Source organism: Hipposideros armiger, unplaced genomic scaffold (genome assembly GCF_001890085.2).
Source record: "Hipposideros armiger isolate ML-2016 unplaced genomic scaffold, ASM189008v1 scaffold_30, whole genome shotgun sequence".
Classification (NCBI taxonomy): Eukaryota; Metazoa; Chordata; class Mammalia; order Chiroptera; family Hipposideridae; genus Hipposideros; species Hipposideros armiger.
Window position 1 is genome coordinate 3,434,187 of NW_017731380.1, and position 21,038 is coordinate 3,455,224.

Sequence of the window (21,038 nt, forward strand, 5' to 3'; positions counted from 1 at the left end):
TCCTGCTGCTGACCCTATATCCATCCGATGCTGGCTGAGAATATATGACTGGAAATACCCCCCTATTTACCCAGCCAATGCATCCTCATTCTTTAGGACAACTTTGGTTTCACATCAACCAGGGAGCTTCTCTACCTATTCTCTATGTTCTCAGTGCAACCCTATGAGTCCTGGTACTTGCCACTTTTCACTGACATTCGCATAACCACTTGTATTCCTCCCAAGTCTGACTGTTAACTGAGGGCTTGGGCGGAGTTTCACTTATTTTACAACCCTGGGACCTAGGAAAGCGTCTGAGATACTAAAAGGCACTCAGACACCAGCTGAGCTGAAGTGGAAGATAGCCAACCCATGAAGTACATTTTGTTTTCTCAGTAAAGGAGAGCCAGTCTATTTAAAACAAGTAGATTTACTATGGAATATGTAATAAAAAATGACATATTCAGTCCTCTATGAATAAGACGACTGTTAGCCGATGCTTATGCATCAATAAGTATAGGAACTGCTACTAGAAGCACTGCAAGTGCCTTTTGAATCATTAAATTATACTCAGACTTCGTCACAGCTGTGAGTCCTGTATCATCGTCGCCTACCTAGAACGTCCAACTCCTTTACAATGCACCACACAAGCACACAGTCAAGATGGTTTTCAACATTTCCTCCAGGACAAGGTCACGTTCTTTACCCACCTGTAACAAGTTCCCTTACTTCTGCATCAACAGACTTCCTCAATAGTCGCAACAAGGCAGGAATCCCACCAATATTCTTCATTGCTATTTTATTTTCATCTGTAGACTTTCCAAACACAAGGTTTCGGAGGGCACCACAAGCATTCTTCTGAACTTCCAAAACTCTGTGGTCCAAAAGGTCAACCAGATGCTTGATTCCCCCTAACCTACATACCTAGAATGAAAAATATTAGGTACCAGGCCTAAGTGACATGTGGTTCACCAGTGATCAAACAAACGGCTGTTATGGAAAGACCACGGGACACAGGGAACTCCTGGTCATTGCAAACGCTTACTTTTTACTCTAAATAACACATTTTATAAATTTTAAGGACACTGTCCAAGATGAAACTCTTTGTCTGGGTTCATGGCTTAGAAAAGGGAAGGGAGGCCGGGGTGGATTAATGACATGTAGCACGGTCCTACACCAACCCTCTGAACACACAAGGATGTGTGTTCACTCCTGAATGTAATGGACAAGTACACCGACACAACAAAGCTACATGCAGGCTCAGAGACAACACAGGAAAGGGTTTTTGACTGAAGTCATTTGGTTTCTAGAACTGTCTCCCTAGGCTACTCTCCCTAAAATTTCTTCCATTTGTCAATTCCTTAGTACATTACGTGAACGTTTCTGGACTTTATTTATTGCATCCACCTTTAGATATGTAACTGTTACGTTGTTCTGCATATTTAACTGATGAGAGACACTTAAGTTCTATATGACATCGCAGGGGTAAACAAGGCCTCAGCACGTTAAAACAAAAAATCTGTATGTCATAGGACACTTAGACAATAGTCAATGACTTACTGTGTTTCTATAAATGTCAAAAAACTTTAAAATATGAAATAAAATATTCATACATGTTTAGTATTAGTAACGGTTATAAATCCTCTGCAACTTTACTTTAAATTGTAAGTTGATGCCAATCTTGACCAGAAATCTCACAGAATACATGAGCTCATTAGTTTTATACAATATATATACTCTAATTTTTACCTAAAAGAGTTTTGGGAAATACTTTAAGAAGGCAGGCGAAATTGATTTTTGCTTCATGTTTTATAAATAACCTAATGAGTGGACATATGATTTGAAAATAAATGCAAAAAGTACTCCAAGAAATATATTCATCCTAGTTTTTCCTGAGAAATACTGAAATGCATATTTAAGAAGCAAAAGAGTATCAGGTATCCAAATCCCCCCAAAAGGGCATCTGGTGGCTTCTTAGGCACATAAGCATGCAAATGCTGAACATAAAGGGCATCCCAGGCACCGAGTCCTGTACCTCCATCTTCACTTTGTTGTCGCCGAAGCACAGGTGCTGCAGGTAGGCGGCGGCGTTGGCCTGAACCGAGGGGAACTGGTGCTGCAGCATGTGGATGACCTCAGGCAATTCGGGATCACGCCAGGCGAACTCCCTACATGAGAAAAACACGGCTTCAAAAAGAAAGGCCCATGTTTTAACGGTACACTGAAGCAAACATTTGGCATAAGAAAAGAGCTCAGCTGAGACCAAAATTGGAAGTCATAAAAGTCCTAAAATACATATATATGTAAAAAAAAGTTTTCTCCCTAATGAACAATATGCAGAGGCCCAGATGCTTATGATCTTAAAGAAATCATGATGCACAGAAAGAGAGTCAAGGAAACAAAGCAAGTTCTTAATATGAGTAACTTTTTCATTGCCGTCTTCCTCCTCTTGATTCTAATTTGATGCCTTCCTACTTATGTAAGAAATGTGTAGGCAAAAGGCTCGGGTAGATGAGTGCACTTGAGCAAGGTGAGATGCCATGCTCAGGAGAGGAGAGGAAGAAGGGCTAGCAGGAATAAACAGATCTGGTGTCAGTCTATAAATCACAAATATTGTGGGCCCAATGATTTTTAAGAAACTTAGTATTTACGGTTGCTCTTGATTATAAGACAGAAACACAGAAATTTATAAAAAGGAAAAAATATTTTATCAGTAATCCTATCTGTAGAAAAATCCATTGCTGACATTTGTTGGTCTTTTTTTGTATACATGTATGCAAATATTCACGTACACATACAGAATTTTTTTTCAACCAAGTGAATTATTATTAAATAGCACTTAATAGTTCATGAGGGCCTATTCTGTGTCAAGTGCTATCCTAGGCATTTTATGTTTATTAATTCACTTATTCTTATAACAGAGCAACATTTCAACTCAGGTGGTCTGCTTTTAGAGCCTGGCCCCCTGTGTTATCTCATTAATTGTATAATTGGTATACAATCATACGAAGCATATATGCTTTTTACAGTTTGCTTTTTTAGATAACATCACGTTGTCAGAATTTTCTGATGTCAACTGATTGGTCCACTGTTTGGAATCCTTGTTAAATGTGAACTGATGCTTATATGAAGACCAGCTTCTTACAAATGATTCAGAAAGCAACAAATTTGCAGACTTTGGTTACAGGACAAAGTGAACTGTTATTCCAAAAATGAATTAATACTGAATAAACTTAAAAAACCCCAAAAAACCTTTAAATTAACAATCTAGAGATGTTTCTATGGCTCAGGTTTTAAAGATCCAGTCTCTCTTGGTCTGGGAATCCTCCAAGCATTAACTTGCTCATCCACTACAAAAGGACAGGCCATTCCATCCCTGCACACACACAGACACACAACTGATTCAAACAAATATTTAGTGAATCCTTACTACGCTGCAGGTACCCACCCTAGCAGGTGCTGGAGATACAAACATTGAATAAGACGTGGTTTTATGTACAGGCTCTTGTATACCAAATTAAAAAGTTTAGTCTTACTACTAATAACAAGAGTTATTATTTATTGAGTTTACCTGAGTCAGGCATTGTGTCAAGAGTTTTACATGCATTATCTCATTTACTTTGTTGCACACCGAGGTAGGCACTATTAAATAACAATAGATATAGACAAGGAACCTGGAATTAGTAATTAAATGGTGGAGATTAGTGAAACTCAGGTGGTCTATATATTGCCCCCCTCACATAAGGAACAGAAAGCAAATGGAGGTTTTGAAGCAAAAGAGTGAGAGAATGAGACATGGTCACATTTATAAGAAAGATAACTCTGGTAGTCAAGTAGAGAATGTACTAGAATCAGAAAAAAAACTGGCGGCAAGAAGACTATCCACTATCCACACATTTGCTCAAAGCAAAATAGAGCCATCCTTGATTTTTCTCTTTCCCTTGTCCTTCTTATCCAATCCATCAGCAAGCTCTGGTGACTATCTCAAAAATATTTAATATAAACCAAACCCATCCACTCTTTCTACCTTGATGGGACTACTATTATAGCCTCCAACATGCTCTCCCTGCTTCAAATACTACCCCCTCCCCTGATCCACTCTTTGCAGTGAGATGATCTTCCAAAAACTAAAGTTAATGGAGATTTCTGGCTTGGGGAACAGATTGGATGATCATGTCATGAACAGACATTAAGAATACCTCAAATGCTGAGAGGCAGGATGACACAGCAGAAAAAGCACAGAATTTAGAGTTAGATTTCCTATGCTGAAGTCCCAGGTCCTTCATTTACTATGTGAGTTTGAAAACCAGTTAATTATTTGGAGCTTCAGTTTCCCCATCTGTAAAACAGGAACAATAAAACTATCATTTTTACCTTCTTCTTAGGTTAGCTATGATGATTACATTGTGATGATGCATTATTAAAATATTTTATACACTTCAAATTATCAGAGATGTTTTATTAATGTTCATCAACCCTGAAAAATGAACTATTATAAATAGGGTCATTCTCTGCAATAATAGATATTCTTTTATGCACTGAAACTATGTTAACTGTTTCTGATGAAAATCTGTCTAAAGTCCATTATGTAAATCTCTGCTGTAATTAACAGATTGCAAGGAGTGTGATTTAATCTTTCCCTGATGACTCACAATCATTACAAATACAAATTTTTGTCCTCTTTAAATGGCACAGGGGTGGTCAAGGTTTTCTGGCATCCTTAGGTGCCATGAGGGCCAGACAACACAAAAGGTGAGCTTCAGCTAGAGATGGGCAGTTAAGGCTTGATTGGCATCAACCCCAACCTTGCTTTTCTGCAGAAATTTACCTCAGAAAGACTGCTATCAATTCATGGGCTGGCTGGACAGCATCAATACCTGCCAGGATTTGCTTCATTAAAACTTATACCCAGGCTGCTGGTTCCAGCCACAATGGAGTAACTGGCAATGGATTTTGCCTCACCATAGACAACTATAAGACCAGACTGAATATACGAGGAAACTGTTTTCAGGCCCTGAACAACAAGCAACACAAGAATGTAATGCTTAAGAAGGGAATTACCTTAGGAGTTCCAGTCACCTGGCTTTCTGCCTGAGGGCATTTTTTGGATCATGGCATAGGAAGTGAGCCCATGAAGTAGAGCAATGATGGGCTTAGTGGGCTGAGGGGGACAGACTGGAATATGGAGGTGTCAAAGTGGTTAGAATTTGTGGGGCAGGGTACTGGAGATGAAGGAGCTGTGCAGAGAAGATTCTACACGTCTGTGGAAGGATTATTCACAAGTTCTTACCTGAGTGCTGGGCTGTGCATGTATAGGGCACATGTACAGGTCGTGGGGGGGGGGCGGGGGAGTGGCAGGACTGATAGCTGAGCATGTGCTTGCTTTGGCAGCACATATACTAAAATTGTGAGCTGAGCACATGCTGGGTGATGTTGGATTTCCATCCCAGTTAGAGGGCAGACCTTACTGAGAACCTCAGCATTTAGCTTTCTGAAAGGCCATGTTTAAGAGTAATAACCTCACCACAGAGTAAAGGCCATGTGCTAGGAGTAAAACAAATCTGAAATAGGCAAGTCCTAACAAAGAACAAAGCCAATCACCAAAGAATCAAACATTGGTAATTTAGTTAGCTGTCACAACAAAACTCAGAACCCTAAATGGGAGACAACAAACTCAGAGTCCCTACAATGTATCATCCACAATGGTTGGTGTATAATTTAAAACTGCTAGAAATAAAATGTAACAAAAAAATGTTACTTACAAAGATGTAAAACACACACACACACACACACACACACACACACACAAACACACGAAGACCCAGAGAAAACCCAGATGTTTGAATTATCAGAGGAGGTCTTTAAAATGGTTCTTATAAATGTGCTCAAAGACTTAAAGGAAAAGATGTATATAAGGTGTGAATAGATGAGGAATATTATCAGACATAAAAAGTGTAATAAAAAAAAGAACCAAATTCAAGTATCTGAAACAGAAAAAAAAATTCACTGGATGAGCTTAACAACAGATTGGAGAATACAGAACAAAGAAGAGTAAATTTGAAGATAGATCAATAAAAAATATCCAATCTGAAGAATACAGAGAAAGAAGATTAAAAAACATGAACAGTGCTTCAGTAACCTGTGAGATATTGCCGTTTTCCCAGACGGAGAGGAGAGTGAGTTTGGGGCAGAAAAGAATTTAAAGAAATAATCATTGAAAATGTCCCAATTTTGGTAAAAATCATCAACCAAGATCTAAAAAATCTCAGTGAATCCCACCCAAGTTAAATGTAAAGAAAACTGTATCTAGGCCAGTCAGAGTACAACTACTGAAAGTTAAAGATAAAGGGAAAAATCTAAAAGGTAGCCAGGGAGAAGATACATTACATAATGAAAAGAACGATACAAATGATGTCCGATTTCTCATCAGAAACTATGGCGGTCTAAAGACAATAAATGACATCATTTGAAGTTTTGAAAGAAAAAAAATCCAAACCTGTTAATCCTGAATTGAATTTATATCTAGCAAAAATAGCCTTTAAAAATGAGTAAAGTAAAAACATTTTCAGATAAATTAAAGCTGACTAATTTTAAACTAAAAATTATCTGCTGGCAAGCAGATATGCAACACTAAAAGGCTAAAGGAAGTTTTTAGATTGAAGGGAAATGAGTTGAGATGGAAACCTGAATTTATAGGAAGACAGGAAGAGAACTATAAATAGTAAATATATAAGTGACTATAAAGACCATTTTTTAATGTCTCTTTCTTTAAAAGACTATTGACTACAGTAAAAATAGTAACACTATATTATGAGTTTTATAATGTATGTAGAAGTAAAATATTTGACAATAATATAAAGGTCAAGGAGATGGTAAATTGAATTATCTAGAGGACATCACAGATTAGGCCCTTCTCAAAGGGAACGCCATGAATACTGTCATTCTTTAAGTCACTATCATTTTCCATAGGCAGTACTGCTGTTTCTTCTTTTAGATGTATCATTTGTACTATTAATAAATTTTGCTTCCAAACTAGACAACTATAAAAGAAACCTTACATATTTCCTTGTATACAGAAAACATGAATAACTTCTTCACTGTTACAGGGAGTTTTTCAGGCTAATTATAATGCAGCATTAATGATAAAGAAAGTGGGTTTAGAAGTGAATGAAAATATTAAAGTTGCTATTTTCAAAACTAAAAATTAAATAGTGATCATGAGCTTTTTATTTTGGTTCAAAAACACTCAAACTTTATATTCATCTGCATTCCATTCCAGTTTTAGCTAGAATAAACATACCTATTATTGTAAGATAAGCATCTATTCAGCTTACAAAATGCATTATCAGTAAAGTTTCACATAATCAAAGCTAGGCAAAACAGTTTTATGCATTAGACTGTGAAATTATACTATGAATAGCTGAAGTATATTATCATACATGAAATCTTTGTTTATAGTGAATCGACTCCTATCAGAGGTCAAAACTGAAGTCTGCAGGAACACAATAGACTCAAAGTTCTAATCACACTTCACTACCTTCTTGGTTAGCTATTCTTTTCTCGGCAGGTTCAGCTGAGGTATGGTCTAAATAACCTACAATTCAAAGCCCTTTTGGGAATTTCGGCATTTATTTGGGTGCCCTAAGTTTTTGTCATTTTGAGGATTTAAAAAAAACCAAAATCATGTCACAGTATTTCTGATTTAATTACCTTGGAGGTGCTATTAGACAAATTATTTTACAAAATCTTTAAAATGACAAAAAAGGTGGCAAGCAGGAAAAGCAGAACCAGATGTATGTATAAACCATAATGAGTTTTAGGCAAAAGAGTGAACAGGTTGATGGTTTTAATGAAGCAGTGGGCTTCCCATTCAACTCAAAAGCACCTCTAGTTATTTTGTTTTAGTGAACAAAACCTCACTCATGCTTTTAATTCACATTCATTAGAATAAGTTAGTAGGTTTCTAAAAATAAACTAAAAATTATAACAATTTTCCAGTGAAACAACTATTTGTGGGCAGACTGAATGAAATCTTTCTAATAGATGCCTTAAAAATAACACTCAAACTGCTTAAAATTTAGCAACAATTTCACTATCTAAAATTTCACAAACTAAAGTTCCCTTTTAGTTTTTAAATATCTTTATTTATTTCCTGAATATTTTAAGGGGCTTTCATTAAAGATGAAGCCAGTTTTTCAAAATCAATCAAGTATTAAATGACTCATACTTATCTTAATAAAACATGTTTTATACACGGCCAAATAACATTAAAAGGAGAAAACACCTATTAATTGCCAATATTTTCTGTTTATGAGACATGAGAATTTCTTGTAAACAATTTTCTCCTGAATGGCAGAAAGCTTTCTGAAGGACCTAGGTAATAAAAACACGAGACAAGATTCACCAATATGATTCGAAATGTACACGACACTGGTCTTTCCCAGTTTAAAGCAACCACATGTATTAAGTCTTCATCTAAGAAGTCAGTGAGGATAAAAGAAAAGGGGTAAATGATCCTTAAAATCTTTTGTGTAGTTCCGACTAAGAGCCTATATTCGCCTTGGTGAAGTACTTCAATGATGAATACTGCAGATATTCACAGACCTGTGCACCCTCTAATTTATTATTAAAGCTTTGAAAGAAGGAATCTATTTTTCTTCTTTAAATTAATTGTTTAAGGTGAAATTAACCTCAGTGATCTACAGTGCTGGAGCGCAACTGAAAAATATCAGAGATAAGGAGTTACTGATATTATAATAGACTGGGCAACTTGAAAACAAGTCGGAATGAAGGAGCTGGTTGACTTCTGTGATGCTGTGGCATTCTGCAGCCCTACCACCAGTACTTGCCTGGGATCTTTCTGAATGCTGTCTATTGATGGCGATCTCGTGGTGCCATCGTCAGCTGGTACTGCATGCTGAAGCCTGTTATAATTGCATTCTTGCACTCGGTATTGTATTGGCCTATAGGGCTCCGCGTAGGTAGCTGTTGTGTTCAGAGCATAATTATTTCTTTGGTATGTAAGGGTACTTCGTTGGCTGGACGTCCTTTGCAGATTTCCAACACCTACTGGAAGTCACATTTTCAAAAACGTTAGTATGTTCTCCAAGAGGTGATATTTTCCAAAGTCAAAGTATTTTATATAACTTGCTTACATTTAGATTTTACCAATCTTTTGGGTTGTCGGAAAAGTCATGACATATTTTTTCTGTTTTTCGTTGCAAAAATGCGTCATGACTTTTCCAACAACCCAATAGCTCATTAGTGCTATTAAAGATTACTTAAGTTCCTAATATACACTACCAATATTTGTATCATTTTGTGAGCAGGAAAGAGCAAAAATGAAACTATAGATCTACTGACACAATCGATCTTACTTAATATGTTTATTAAGATTCAGTAACAAAACTGCAAGAGAAACACAGGAAAAGAGTTAATCTTAGAAATAAATGACAAAATTTCATAATTTAATTTTAGCAATAAAAACCAAGATATTTAGTCACATTTGTAGAAAACTGAAATTATCAAACTTTGAAAACTTAGTATATACAGATTACTTAAGTTGACATTTTATTTATAGACCTGTGAACTTCGGTAACATTCGAAAATTTACTTCACAAGAAAGAAGACTGATAGATCAAATTCTTCTATAGCTACTCCCTTAAGTTACTGCATGATCCAATGTGTAAAGGTACTGTACACTGTATTTAAGATTACTTTCCTAATTACTGTAGTAGGTATTTCTCCAATGATGGTATACATACTGTTCCTGCAATTTCAATGTTTTAACAGCATCATTTCTTAATCCTATAACGAAATTCCTCAATGGACAGAGCATAACAAATGAAATATTTCTGCACTAACATCTATTAAAAATAAGGGCATATTGTACTAGAAGAAAAATCCCACCGTGGACCACACTGTGAGTTTTGGCAAAGAACTAATTCAAGTACCATATTCTCCCTCCTGGTGTTCTGTGGGGTATGTCTCATAGAGCTGTGCCTTAAGGGGGCTGCCCTTACTACATGGAGTTTATTTGTGGGCATGTTAACAAAACTACGCTACCTTTTTTTTTTTTTTTTAACAGAAGGTGGCCTCTTGAGACTCTGTGACCCATACTGGCAGCACAGTCTGGCAGCTTACATGGCCATGAGCAGCTTACACAGTGGCTGCTCTATCAGCCACTACGATGTGGCACAGATGTGAGGGTGGGGATATAAGAGTGTGATACAATAGTTTCCTAGTTTTAGAAGTGCCTTTACTGTATTCTGCCGCGGACTGAGTCCATCATAAAGAATATTTATTTCAAATTCTACACTTAGGCATTCAGAGGAAATCCAGTATCTAAAAATAAGTAACACCAAATACACTTGGGCTACTTACATGCTAAGTCAAAAATAGCCAAGTAACTCACACTCGAATTTTCTCTAAACACACATTCCAGGCAACAAAAATGACAAAGAAATATTCCAACACAGGCTTTCCTTTCTATATCTGATATCCCTCTAACCCAAGGGCAGTCAGATTTATAGCTCTATAAACTTACTTGTGAATTTACAGTATCATCACTATATTCATTGATTAGGTTGAACTAAGGTAAAAATATATCGCCTGTAAATAGGTACAAAATGAACTTCTGTTTTACTGTTTATTGATCTGTTGTCATAGCTGTTTTTCTGACCACCAAAGTGACAACGTGATCTCATTCTAACCAGGAACCTGATCCCAATGAAATCCTTCTATTCTTGGGCCCCTGAAATTGGGAAACCAGCTAAGCCCAGCTGAGGCACACCTGAGCCTGTGCGATACAATGCTGTCTGTGATCCTTGGAGCTCCACAGTTCCGTGGTTTGGGCTGCGGTACACTGGGCTGTAATAGGTCCTCCCCTCATATATAGGAGTGATGTGCAAGTCGGGTGACACAGCTGAACGAAGGTCTTGCCCAAGCTGGCTGTGCTGACTAGCATAGGAACTCCGTAAGCCTAGGGGCAGAAAAATGACATCACTAAGAAATCGAGAAAATCGTGGTGAGGTTAAAAGCCCTAATGAAGCTCCTAACCAACAGGACCAAATGTTAAGTCTGAACACCAAAACTAGTGAGTTTTACAAAGGAAAAATGCCAGAAATGAAAAGGACACCATATACATTTTTAGAACAAAACTTTCTCTTGGTGCAAGATAAAAGTTAAATTTTTAAAGAAAAAAATAGTAAGAAATTTTTAAATGGTTTGATACTCTGAAATTCATTCTACCAACTGTAATCTATTTTATCATGGTGACCCAAAAGAGAATGTCCACTTTTAGTTTACGATTTTCATTGTTAAAATCATGCCGGTCTCTTTCCCTGCCCTGCAGAACTGTTCTGTCCTGCCAAGTGGGTGGTCAGCTCTTTGGGACCACGGCTCACCATGTCTACAGCTCTTTAAATCCCCACATCTAAGATAACACCTACATAATCTTGCTTAGTAAAGGCTCACGTTCAAGAACTGTTTTGAAATATGTCTCTCAATTCATCCATGATTTTTACAGGAAAACATGAAATTGTATGTTACAAAATTTGAAATGTTATCAGTGAACTAATAACATTTATTATTAAGTATTATGAACTATTATGCATACTTTACTCTTATCAGTGTATTTTTCCTTTTTTCTTAAGAAAACAAAGACAGTTGTTTTATAGGAACCCACATACCAGATCCTTGTTTACCTGCTTTCTGGTGTGAAGGAAAAATACAAAGTTAGTACATAAATATTAAATCATTTGAAATATTCTTTCATCCAAATTGCTAATAACTAATGTTCACGCATGGGACTTGTGATGGAAAAGTAAATTTCAAACCCAAACATTTTATTCACTTAATAAAAGTAAATTAGTATATTCTATATTATGAAACACAGAAGCTAGTGATTTGTCATCATTAATAAGTAAATTCTGTCACGTGGTATGAATACCAACTACGGTTACATTCCAAATGAGTAAGAGAAAGCACAAACACATATTTCTTTTAAAAAGACTGCAAATAATTGACACAGTAACTAATTACAAAAAGAAAGCATCATTCACATCCTGGTAGCTCAGTTAGTCACATCACAACAAAAAGCAAAAGGGCCTGAATGTGAGTGATACATGTTGCTTAGTGAGGTGTAGCAAGAAAGTTAATACATAAAGCTTCTAAAATGAATGAAAATAATCTACTCTGGACAGCAATGTGCCATGGAAAGAAACTAAATGCACCAATGTGGGTTCTAGCTCCCCCTAGAGTGGGTTCTACTGGCTCCCCACTTGCTAAATGAAATGAAGATCACAGGCTTAAACAATCTTATAATTGGGGGATTGTCCAGCCAAACCTTCCCATCTGAAAACCGAGGAAACCGAGAGCCCAAAAGGAAATGTGATTCATCCCCATCGGGGTACTTTCTGGTAGGGCTGAGAGGAGACCCCAGGCCAGTGTTCTGTCACTGCACACTCAGCACTGAACATGACTATCCCTCAAGGGTCAACGATACGTGGTGTGAGAAACCTTGAACTCAACAGATCCCTCATCGAATATAAAGAGCAAGGTTAGCCCACCAGGGGACCATGGGAGCCATTGTAATTCTAAAGATCATGTTATGATTGTTATTATAAAGCTCTTGCTTGAGGATTTCAGTTTTTTATTCACTGGCAGATTTCTCATTCTTCTTGGCAGAGTGTAAGCTCCATTTCTTTATGGAGCCCATGAGTATACTAAACAGAAGTGTAGGCATTGTTTTGATAACATTGGCATAAAGCAGGCAGGTAAATGTAGCTAGTCCTTGGTAATCTTATCACTACAAGGGGCCGTGTTAACACTCAGCAGAGACACAGACATTCCTGATTCACTGTGAGACTCTATCACTCACACTCGGGCAGAGGCAAGCTGAGCTCTGGTGGCGGCCCCGCCACCCACAGTGATGTGAAATAGGAACAAAGCATTCTGCACCATTATCAGACTACTGCATCCTCAAGGTGCAAGGACCTGGCGGGCTTCTTCAAGGGAATCCATGCAATATGAAAACTTGTGTAAACATTTACTGCAATTTCATGAGAACGGTAACAAAATGAGCTTACTTAGAACTATTCAAAGTATCCAGCAAATATTCACTTGTTATAGGAGTTACTAGTGAAATGAAATTACCATATGTGACAGACTATCCTGGGAAATAAAACACAGTCATCGTGTGTGTAACACTTTCTTGATATCAGAAATCTTTGTAAAGAATGTAACAGTGACTGTTACTGCTTTTGTTTACCTGCTTATACATGAAAATAAGTCCTATAAACATTAAAAAAAAATATCACAAAATTATGTAGCCTCTACAGATTCAGTTAAATGACTGTGTGTAGAAAACCCATTATATCTCAGTATCTTTTAAACTGGAAGACAAGTAATTATGTTCTATAATTGTTACTAGAAATAATTTTCCAGAAGTATTTCTACAGATTAATATTTAATAACCTTATCTTCCCCTCCAAATAAAACACTGGTCTTCCACAATAATATTTATCTAACCAATAGTTTTTATTTGTGGTTTCAAAAACACATATTAGTTTACTTATTACAATGATACAGTCCCCGTGATTTAAAACCTTTATATTTAAGATACTGGAAATAGACATAAATTTATCTTCCAAATATGGATTCTTTGTATTCTCAAACTCTTCTTGACATGCTATTTTTATACTGAAGTGAATATTTTAGGACAGGTACTTAATTTTTTGTTGTAGAAAGTAATTTGTACACATAGTTTATCATTAAATTATGATCCAAGTGTCTGAGTCTATTATAAAGTATTGCTTCAGACTTATTAATTAGCAGATTATTAATGTTTTGACATCAAGAACCATAGCAAATATAATGACATCAATTTCTTAGGTAAGAAAAAAAAGGGAATTCACAAAATAGAATCCACATTCAGAAAAAGTGGGCAGGTAGCTGACGGGAAACATTTTTATGGAAACCCTTTTCTTTTTTTGAGGCTTGTAGTGCTCTAGGAAGAAAAAAATCTGTGAAAGGCTAGGTATAATTTTTTTCTCCCTTAGACACAAAGTCTAATTTAATTTGCGCTGTCAGAGAAGCAGGCTTTTTAAAGCAAAGGAACGCATCCCTCTCAGGGTTAACATGAAGACAGTGTTTACGTGCTCCCTTCCCTTCCTGGGCTTCTGCTTCACTCTTCACAAACAAATTACTGCACAGCTATACGTGCACAGGGAAGAACAAGAAATCCTCAGAACGCTTTATCTTTTAAGGCTCCTTGGGAGTCGGAATTTCATAAATGATTCCTATTGCACTTTGCTGCATACTTCTGAGAGACACGCCAGAAAATACCTAACCCAAGTACACTCCTCTGATGGCTGAATGAAAAAGAGGTGGTTTCTCCAATAGGAATTTCTCTGAGCTCAAAATTGAGTTCAATATTAATTTTTCATGCAAAATTTTTAAATTAGAAAATCTCAGAAAGGCTTTACCTTTCCCAGAGGCCACAAAGAAAGGATATGAATTTCACTACACAAAAATATCAAAACCTTCTGTAAATAAGAAATACCAAAAATATAGTCAAAAGACAAATTACAAAGTGGGAAAAATATTACAGTGAGAAGTACATTACAAGGGGCTAATTTATTTCAAGTATAAAAAGCTTTTACAAATTATAAAAATAGACAAAATACCTGAACTTGTTTGCAGAAAAGAAAGAAAAGAAATAAAATATGAAATCTTCAGCCTCCTTCCTAACCCAGTAAAGGCCATTTAAAGCGATGGAGGTACAGCTTTTTACCTATCACACTGGCAAAGATGAAACATTTTGACAATATGCAGCGCTAGTGAACGTGTAGTAGTGACAGGTACACTCAAATTATCGGTGGGAATATAAATCTGTGCCACCCTCCTGGAGGGGAATTTCACAATATTTAAGAACAAATACATGTTTTGATCCAGCAATTCTACTTCAAGAAGTGGATCCCACAGTTATCTTACTATCTATGTGCAAATATGCAGGAAGAATAATATATATATGGCATCGTTGTCTCCAACAGCTAAAAATGAAAAACAACCTAAATGTCCATTAATAGGGAAGTGATTAAATAAATTATCATGCATATATAAAAATGGGGTCCTAGGAATGTATTGAGAATGAAGCGAAGCTCTCAAGTTTATTAAAAAACAAGGTATGCATTATAGAATCCTATCAGTATAAAAGAAAACACAATGTGTGCACATATGTGTATAATGTATACACTTATACATGTAAACAAACCTTCTGCACCACACATAAACTGGGGAGTGGGGCTGAGTAAGGGTAAAGAGAAGCTTGAGGTTCACTTCTCATTTCATACTGTCTTATCTAGTTTTAACTTTTTTACCACTGTGTACGTTACTTTAAAAATCTAATTTTGAACACTGGTGAAAGATTAATCTCATTTTAATAAAAAGAACAATGTCTATACATTATGTGGGAAGCGCTCCATGAAAATGGTCTGAAGGAAATGGCCGTAATATCAGGGACCTGGTTGGTGAGTTTCTGATTCAATCTGAGTGGCATTTGAAGGTATAATTCCTTAGACTGCAGCGGTTCTCAACCTGTGTGTCGTGACCCCTTTGGGGGTCGAACGACCCTTTCACAGGGGTCGCCTAAGACCACCGAAAAACAAAAAGATATTTACATTACGATTCATCACAGTAGCAAAATTACAGTTATAGAGTAGCAACGAAAATAATTTTATGGTTGGGGGTCACCACATGAGGAACTGTATTAAGGGGTCGCGGCATTAGGAAGGTTGAGAACCGCAGCCTTAGAGCTTTGTGCATTTCCCATTGGGATGTTAAAAAGGCAGTTGGTGAGAAAATCCATATATCTAGTCTATACTATTAAAGCACTTTTTAAAATAAACATTTAAACAGATATTCTGATACCACCACTTTATAACATAACTTATAGGTTTGGGTAGGCCTAGCTGGTAAAAAAATCTTCATTAAGGAGAAAAAAAACACCAACTAACAAACAGCTTAGAATTCCAATCAATTCTTCTAAAATACAAAAAAAAGTAGCTTTTACATTCTAATATTGTGAAAGGGAAAAATGTATTCATTACAAGAGTTCTGGTAATATAAATGTGTATAATTTCATGCATTAAGAATTATAAAGCATGAAAGACAAGTCAGCCTGAACTCTGCAGTGTAAACTTTGAGATAAACACATGAGATTTTCCCACGTTATCATGCTGTTTCAGCGACGGATGCATGGAAGATTTCCTCCCTGGGCTTTATGGAGTGCTGTCACCTTGTACTCACCTGTCAAGCTGTCTGGCCGAGGTGGTACCATCCTCTCGTAAATGTCATATGGCTGCTGTCCAAATTGTTCCATGTCGTGAACAGTCCTTTGCAGTGAAGGACCCAGATGCTGTGGTACGGCGGTCATCCCTGAGCATTTGGGGGACGACGATCCCACCTGGCCTTGGGATGGGGAAGCTACTCGCGTCTGTGCATCCGTCAGGGTCAGCGGGGACCCCACTCTGGCAGTTGTTTGGTACTGAGGGGTTGGTCCGTTGGGATTGGAGGTCTGTCGGGAAGAGACTGACCCAATCCGACGTACAGCTGCTGGGGAGGCGGGTCTCTGTGCAGAGTACGGAGATGCTGCTCGCTGAGCAGGTAATGTGGTGGAGGAATATGTGCTGGGGTTCAGCGGTCGGGAGTCAGTCACTGACGGAGAGCCAAATCCACTACCCAGAGAAGTTCTCAGTGACCCCCTTGAAGGAGACACGCCTGTGCTGATAATATAAGAAGGAGACTGTGCTCTAGATGGAACTGAACTAACTCTTCTCATGGCCCGATTGGCTACTGATGGCTGATGAAAGGGGGAAAAAAGAGAACGGGTTTATCCAGGGTTTTGTGTCCATTGACATTACAGAAAAAAAAAATGCACATAGCTCACTACAGTGTGATTATTTTAGGCATCTAAGTTTCTTTTCCTTGTCATGCTTTAGAGCTGGATCTTAATATTTCCTTTTTGTGTTTTTCTTGTTCTGCATTGTTTTTGGTTTTTTTTGTGGCTTAATCTCCACCTTTCCCCCTTCAAATACTAAAATCATCCACCTTTCCCCACTTCAAATACTAAAATCAATCAGTAAAGAGAGCTCTAAAGACATTTAATATTCCCTTTCTTTTGTCTTTACATTTCTTTTATCCTCTCACCTATGCATTTTTCACAATACATAAAATTTTATATTGCAAGTGTGAAGTATCACTGGAGCAATGTACTTATTTTGTTCCCTGTGAGTCTAAGTTTGGCCAAGGTAATGCATTTCTGTAAAACAAAAACAGTATTTTTTAATACATCCATCTAATTTAGCTAGAGGAGTATCTATAATTGTTTAGTCTTTATGGATTGGCCCCATTAACAAAAGGAATGTGTTCTTTCAATGTAGAATAAATGAATATTTGGATAGAGCCTGGGGTCCAATGCTCTCCTCTGTGAATTTACTCTCAAGGGACAGCTTGTTTGCACAGGTGCTATTAGCCAAATTTGTCTCCTTTTTTAGCTCTATGTGTGGCTTCTAGTGATTTCAGCTATTTCTTTCCACTTTCTTTGATCTATGAGCTCTTATCTTTAGCTGGTAGATTTAAAGAGATTCAAATAAAGGTACCCCTAAATCTGTTAACAGCAGGAGGAATGAGGAATGCCAGAGCCTCTACTGGGTTCATGGCCTGGTCAGCTGGAAAAGGCCAGAACGGAAAATGAGGAGCATTTCTGCCACGGCTGGTCCTTCAGTGACATCTCTCCTATGAATCCTGCAAACACTGGGTCTCAGGTCCCTTTCTTGATGCAGTGTAACAATGAAGTGGCTGGACTGGGGTACTGGCCTGAGGGGAACAGGCCTGGAAAACAGATGCTGGGGCATTGTATTACAAGCCCAGGACCAGGCTGCTCTGTGTCTCTGTAGTGATGGTTGGAATACAGATGCCATCAACCCCCTTTCATTTTTAGTTGGGGCAATAAGGGAGAAACCAGGGAAAAGATGAGTACTTTGTAGGTATACTATTGCATGTCATAAGAGGAAGCATGCTTTGTCTCCAGGTGTCACAAGCTACTCGGCGGGCTGAAACACCTGCTCTGAGATTTCACGCGTGCTCAAACTCAACAATTTTGGAAAGTCAACAGCGGCAAAGAGAAGATATGAGGACGAAAGGGAATTGCAAATAAACAACAAGGCAAGAAAGCGGAGTATAAAATTAGTAGACAGTTGGAAAATTAAAGTCTGGCTTGGGGTTTACTAATAGTGCTAAAAATATGAAAATCCCACATATGAGCTGTTACCAAAATGGGATGATACTTTGCCCACATAGCAAGAAAACTTGTTTCTCAAAAGACATGCAAATTAAGTTTTAGAGATGACTCTCCCTCGCACAACTTAATTCTTCAGCTTTAGAAACAATCAACTTACTGTTAAAAAACAAACAAACGGTAATATGACCACTTTCAGGGGGTAAAACAGAAACAATTTCTGTAGCTTAGATCATTTTTATTCAAAAGTGTAGCTTCAGACCTGCTGATGTAGAAATTCACCTAAGCTGATGAATTCCTGCAAGCATTTAGTCCAACGCTCTCAAACTGTTCCATCAAAGCATTCCTAACAGCAATCAAGTAACTGTATAATCTGAGGACTAGGGGTGCAGCTCAAAGTGGCTTTGCTACAGCACAAGATTTCCTATTTTAACTTAAAAACTGATACACTATATTTGTGTTTGTTTGCATATAGAAATGTTTCTCATTACTTAACAATTTACCCTAAATAGGTGAGCCAAAGTGATGAAGTTGTATTGCGTTTCTCCTTTGGCCTTGGGAACCCTGGCCCGCTGCTGTGGTACCCTCAGGGCTTCCTGTATTGCCTCATGCGAAGGTTAGTGTTCGCCTACCTTCTCTGATCATCCTGCCATTTTTAAGGTCCACAGAAATCACTGGGGTACTTGGACAGATAGTTATCCTCATTGGTTATTGCCACTCAGGACTCTTACTGTTTCTATGAATTCTGGAATATGCTAGTGGGCTAATGTGAATAAATATGCAATGAGTTAGGAGCTCACTTTTATAAATCCATCATGCAATTATTATTATTTTGTGACTATCATGTCAGAAAACACTAACTTAACACAACTGTTATGCTCTACACAATGACTTTCTATAAGCAGGAATATCTATATTCTAGCAAAGGAAAGACGTGTTTTCAGGGAACAAGTCCAATGATGAAGGCAAAAACTTTGGTTAGAAATAGGCCAGTCCCAGTTTTTGCAGGTGTTGGAATGGTGCTCTGCCCTTTAGGACTCTCTATAGCATATTTTTGCTCTAGAATTTTTAGGAACTCATAACCCTTCAGGGAGTACAACATTCCACCCAGTTCTCCCACACTCCCCCTGGACTCCACCTCACATGCCAAACTTACTTCTTTGAAAATAATTACTCTCCTGTGTCTGGAATTTAATAGAATTCATTAACAGGAGCTAATTACCAGAAATTAATATATTTTTAAGTTTCCTGCCTAACAATTCCTTAGCATCATTGATTCCACATAGTATAACATGATTTCACTACTTTACCCATTCCATAAATTCAAAATTTTACATGTTGGTTTTACTTTTAAAAGAGTACCTATAAGAGATATTCATTTAGGAGGGTGTGGGTTTTTTTTTTTTTTACAAGGATCATGATGTGTTTGGTTTACCTGAACCAGTGTTTGTCCTTCAGCTCTTGAATTCCTCACTAAATGATTATTAGTTGATCCTATGAATGAATGCTGTGGTCTATTATCTGCCTTACTCAGGTTTAGGCTGTTGTGGAAACTTCCTGCTTCTTGGTATCCACTGTCGGAATAAGAATTCATTTGTGTTGAACTTCTTGAGTTACCCAATGATCCTGTAGGAATGAAACCAGCAGGAAATATCTTTATTTTACACTTCTGATGCTCATTTCAAAAATAAAATATTAAAAGCAAATCTAATACTTAAAAGATAATACAACAGACCCTCACTTTCATGGAGAGACGTCTGCTCTGGTGAATAGAGGGCCCCTTGTTCTGGCTCTGTCCTGATGAGATAGTTGTTGGGATGGACAGCGTCAGAAACTCTAGGTTTGTTTACACTGGTATTTGGCACATCTGTAAGAAGATAAGTTTAATTAGCTGAATCTAAGGACAATATTACAAAAAGAAACTGCTTTAAAAGATTCAGATATTTATAGTAATCTATCTGTTAAGGCGTTTTCACCTTAAACTGCACTACCATTTTGACTTTTTCATTAAGAAGGTGTTTCATATGCTCAGTTTATTAATATATTTTGCTAAATTTCATGATGTTGTTCATCCTGATTACCAGCCCCAAATTAGCTTTTTATGTCAGACTTCATTTTGTCTAAAATCAGTTGAACTCTGTACAGGGTTTTCAGCGTTGAACGGAAACTTGAATTTCTTATCCATTTGTTTTTCATTCTTTTAGTCTTTTTTCCAACTGAATACAGCCAATCTAACCTGACGATTGTTTCCTCCAGCCAAATCTGTCTCCACCATTATCTTGTTTCACTGTCAACTACTCATGTATCACTTTGCCATCTTGAACTTAAAAACAAAACAATTTATCTCTTTCTTCCCTATTCCAACGTATGTATTTTAAGCTGTAAATTTAGGTGATATACGTTATACTGTCTTTTCCCAATTTCATTCAAATATGTCTTTTCTCTAGTATCTTCAAAATATATTGGCCCGTGTTCTGATTATCTTCAAAAGGCTTTCTTTCCTCAAATGTAACCTTCGTTACTAACAAACATTTTTTCAGAAATGCTGCTTCACTCACTTCACTCACTTCAAATATTTAAATTAAGTCTGTATCACATTCTGAGTTCAGCACACAATCCCATGGATTTCAATGTATTTATTTGTCTTTCAGACTTTTCTTCCTTTAACTATTTATTAAGGCCCTATCAAATGCCAGACCCTAGGGATACAGCTATGAGAAAAGATAGGGCGTGCGTGTGTGTGTGTGTGTGTGTGTGTGTG

General features: G+C 37.2%; 1 protein-coding gene across 11 annotated transcripts in view; it reads right to left on the bottom strand.

Annotated features, from left to right (window-relative positions):
* Positions 1 to 21,038, bottom strand: part of PKP4 (plakophilin 4) — a 228,135-nt gene that overhangs the window by 39,081 nt on the left and 168,016 nt on the right. For 8 of the 11 annotated variants that reach the window (XM_019636845.1, XM_019636842.1, XM_019636846.1 and 5 more), the window contains 7 exons: positions 20,013 to 20,144; positions 19,713 to 19,903; positions 16,288 to 16,840; positions 10,772 to 10,960; positions 8,829 to 9,048; positions 2,015 to 2,147; positions 690 to 903 (listed from right to left, as the gene is read on the bottom strand). In XM_019636845.1, coding sequence (XP_019492390.1) covers positions 690 to 903; positions 2,015 to 2,147; positions 8,829 to 9,048; positions 10,772 to 10,960; positions 16,288 to 16,840; positions 19,713 to 19,903; positions 20,013 to 20,144 — 1,632 coding nt within the window. The remainder of the gene's footprint in view (positions 1 to 689; positions 904 to 2,014; positions 2,148 to 8,828; positions 9,049 to 10,771; positions 10,961 to 16,287; positions 16,841 to 19,712; positions 19,904 to 20,012; positions 20,145 to 21,038) is intronic. The other 3 variants (XM_019636844.1, XM_019636847.1, XM_019636843.1) reach the window with 2 other exon arrangements.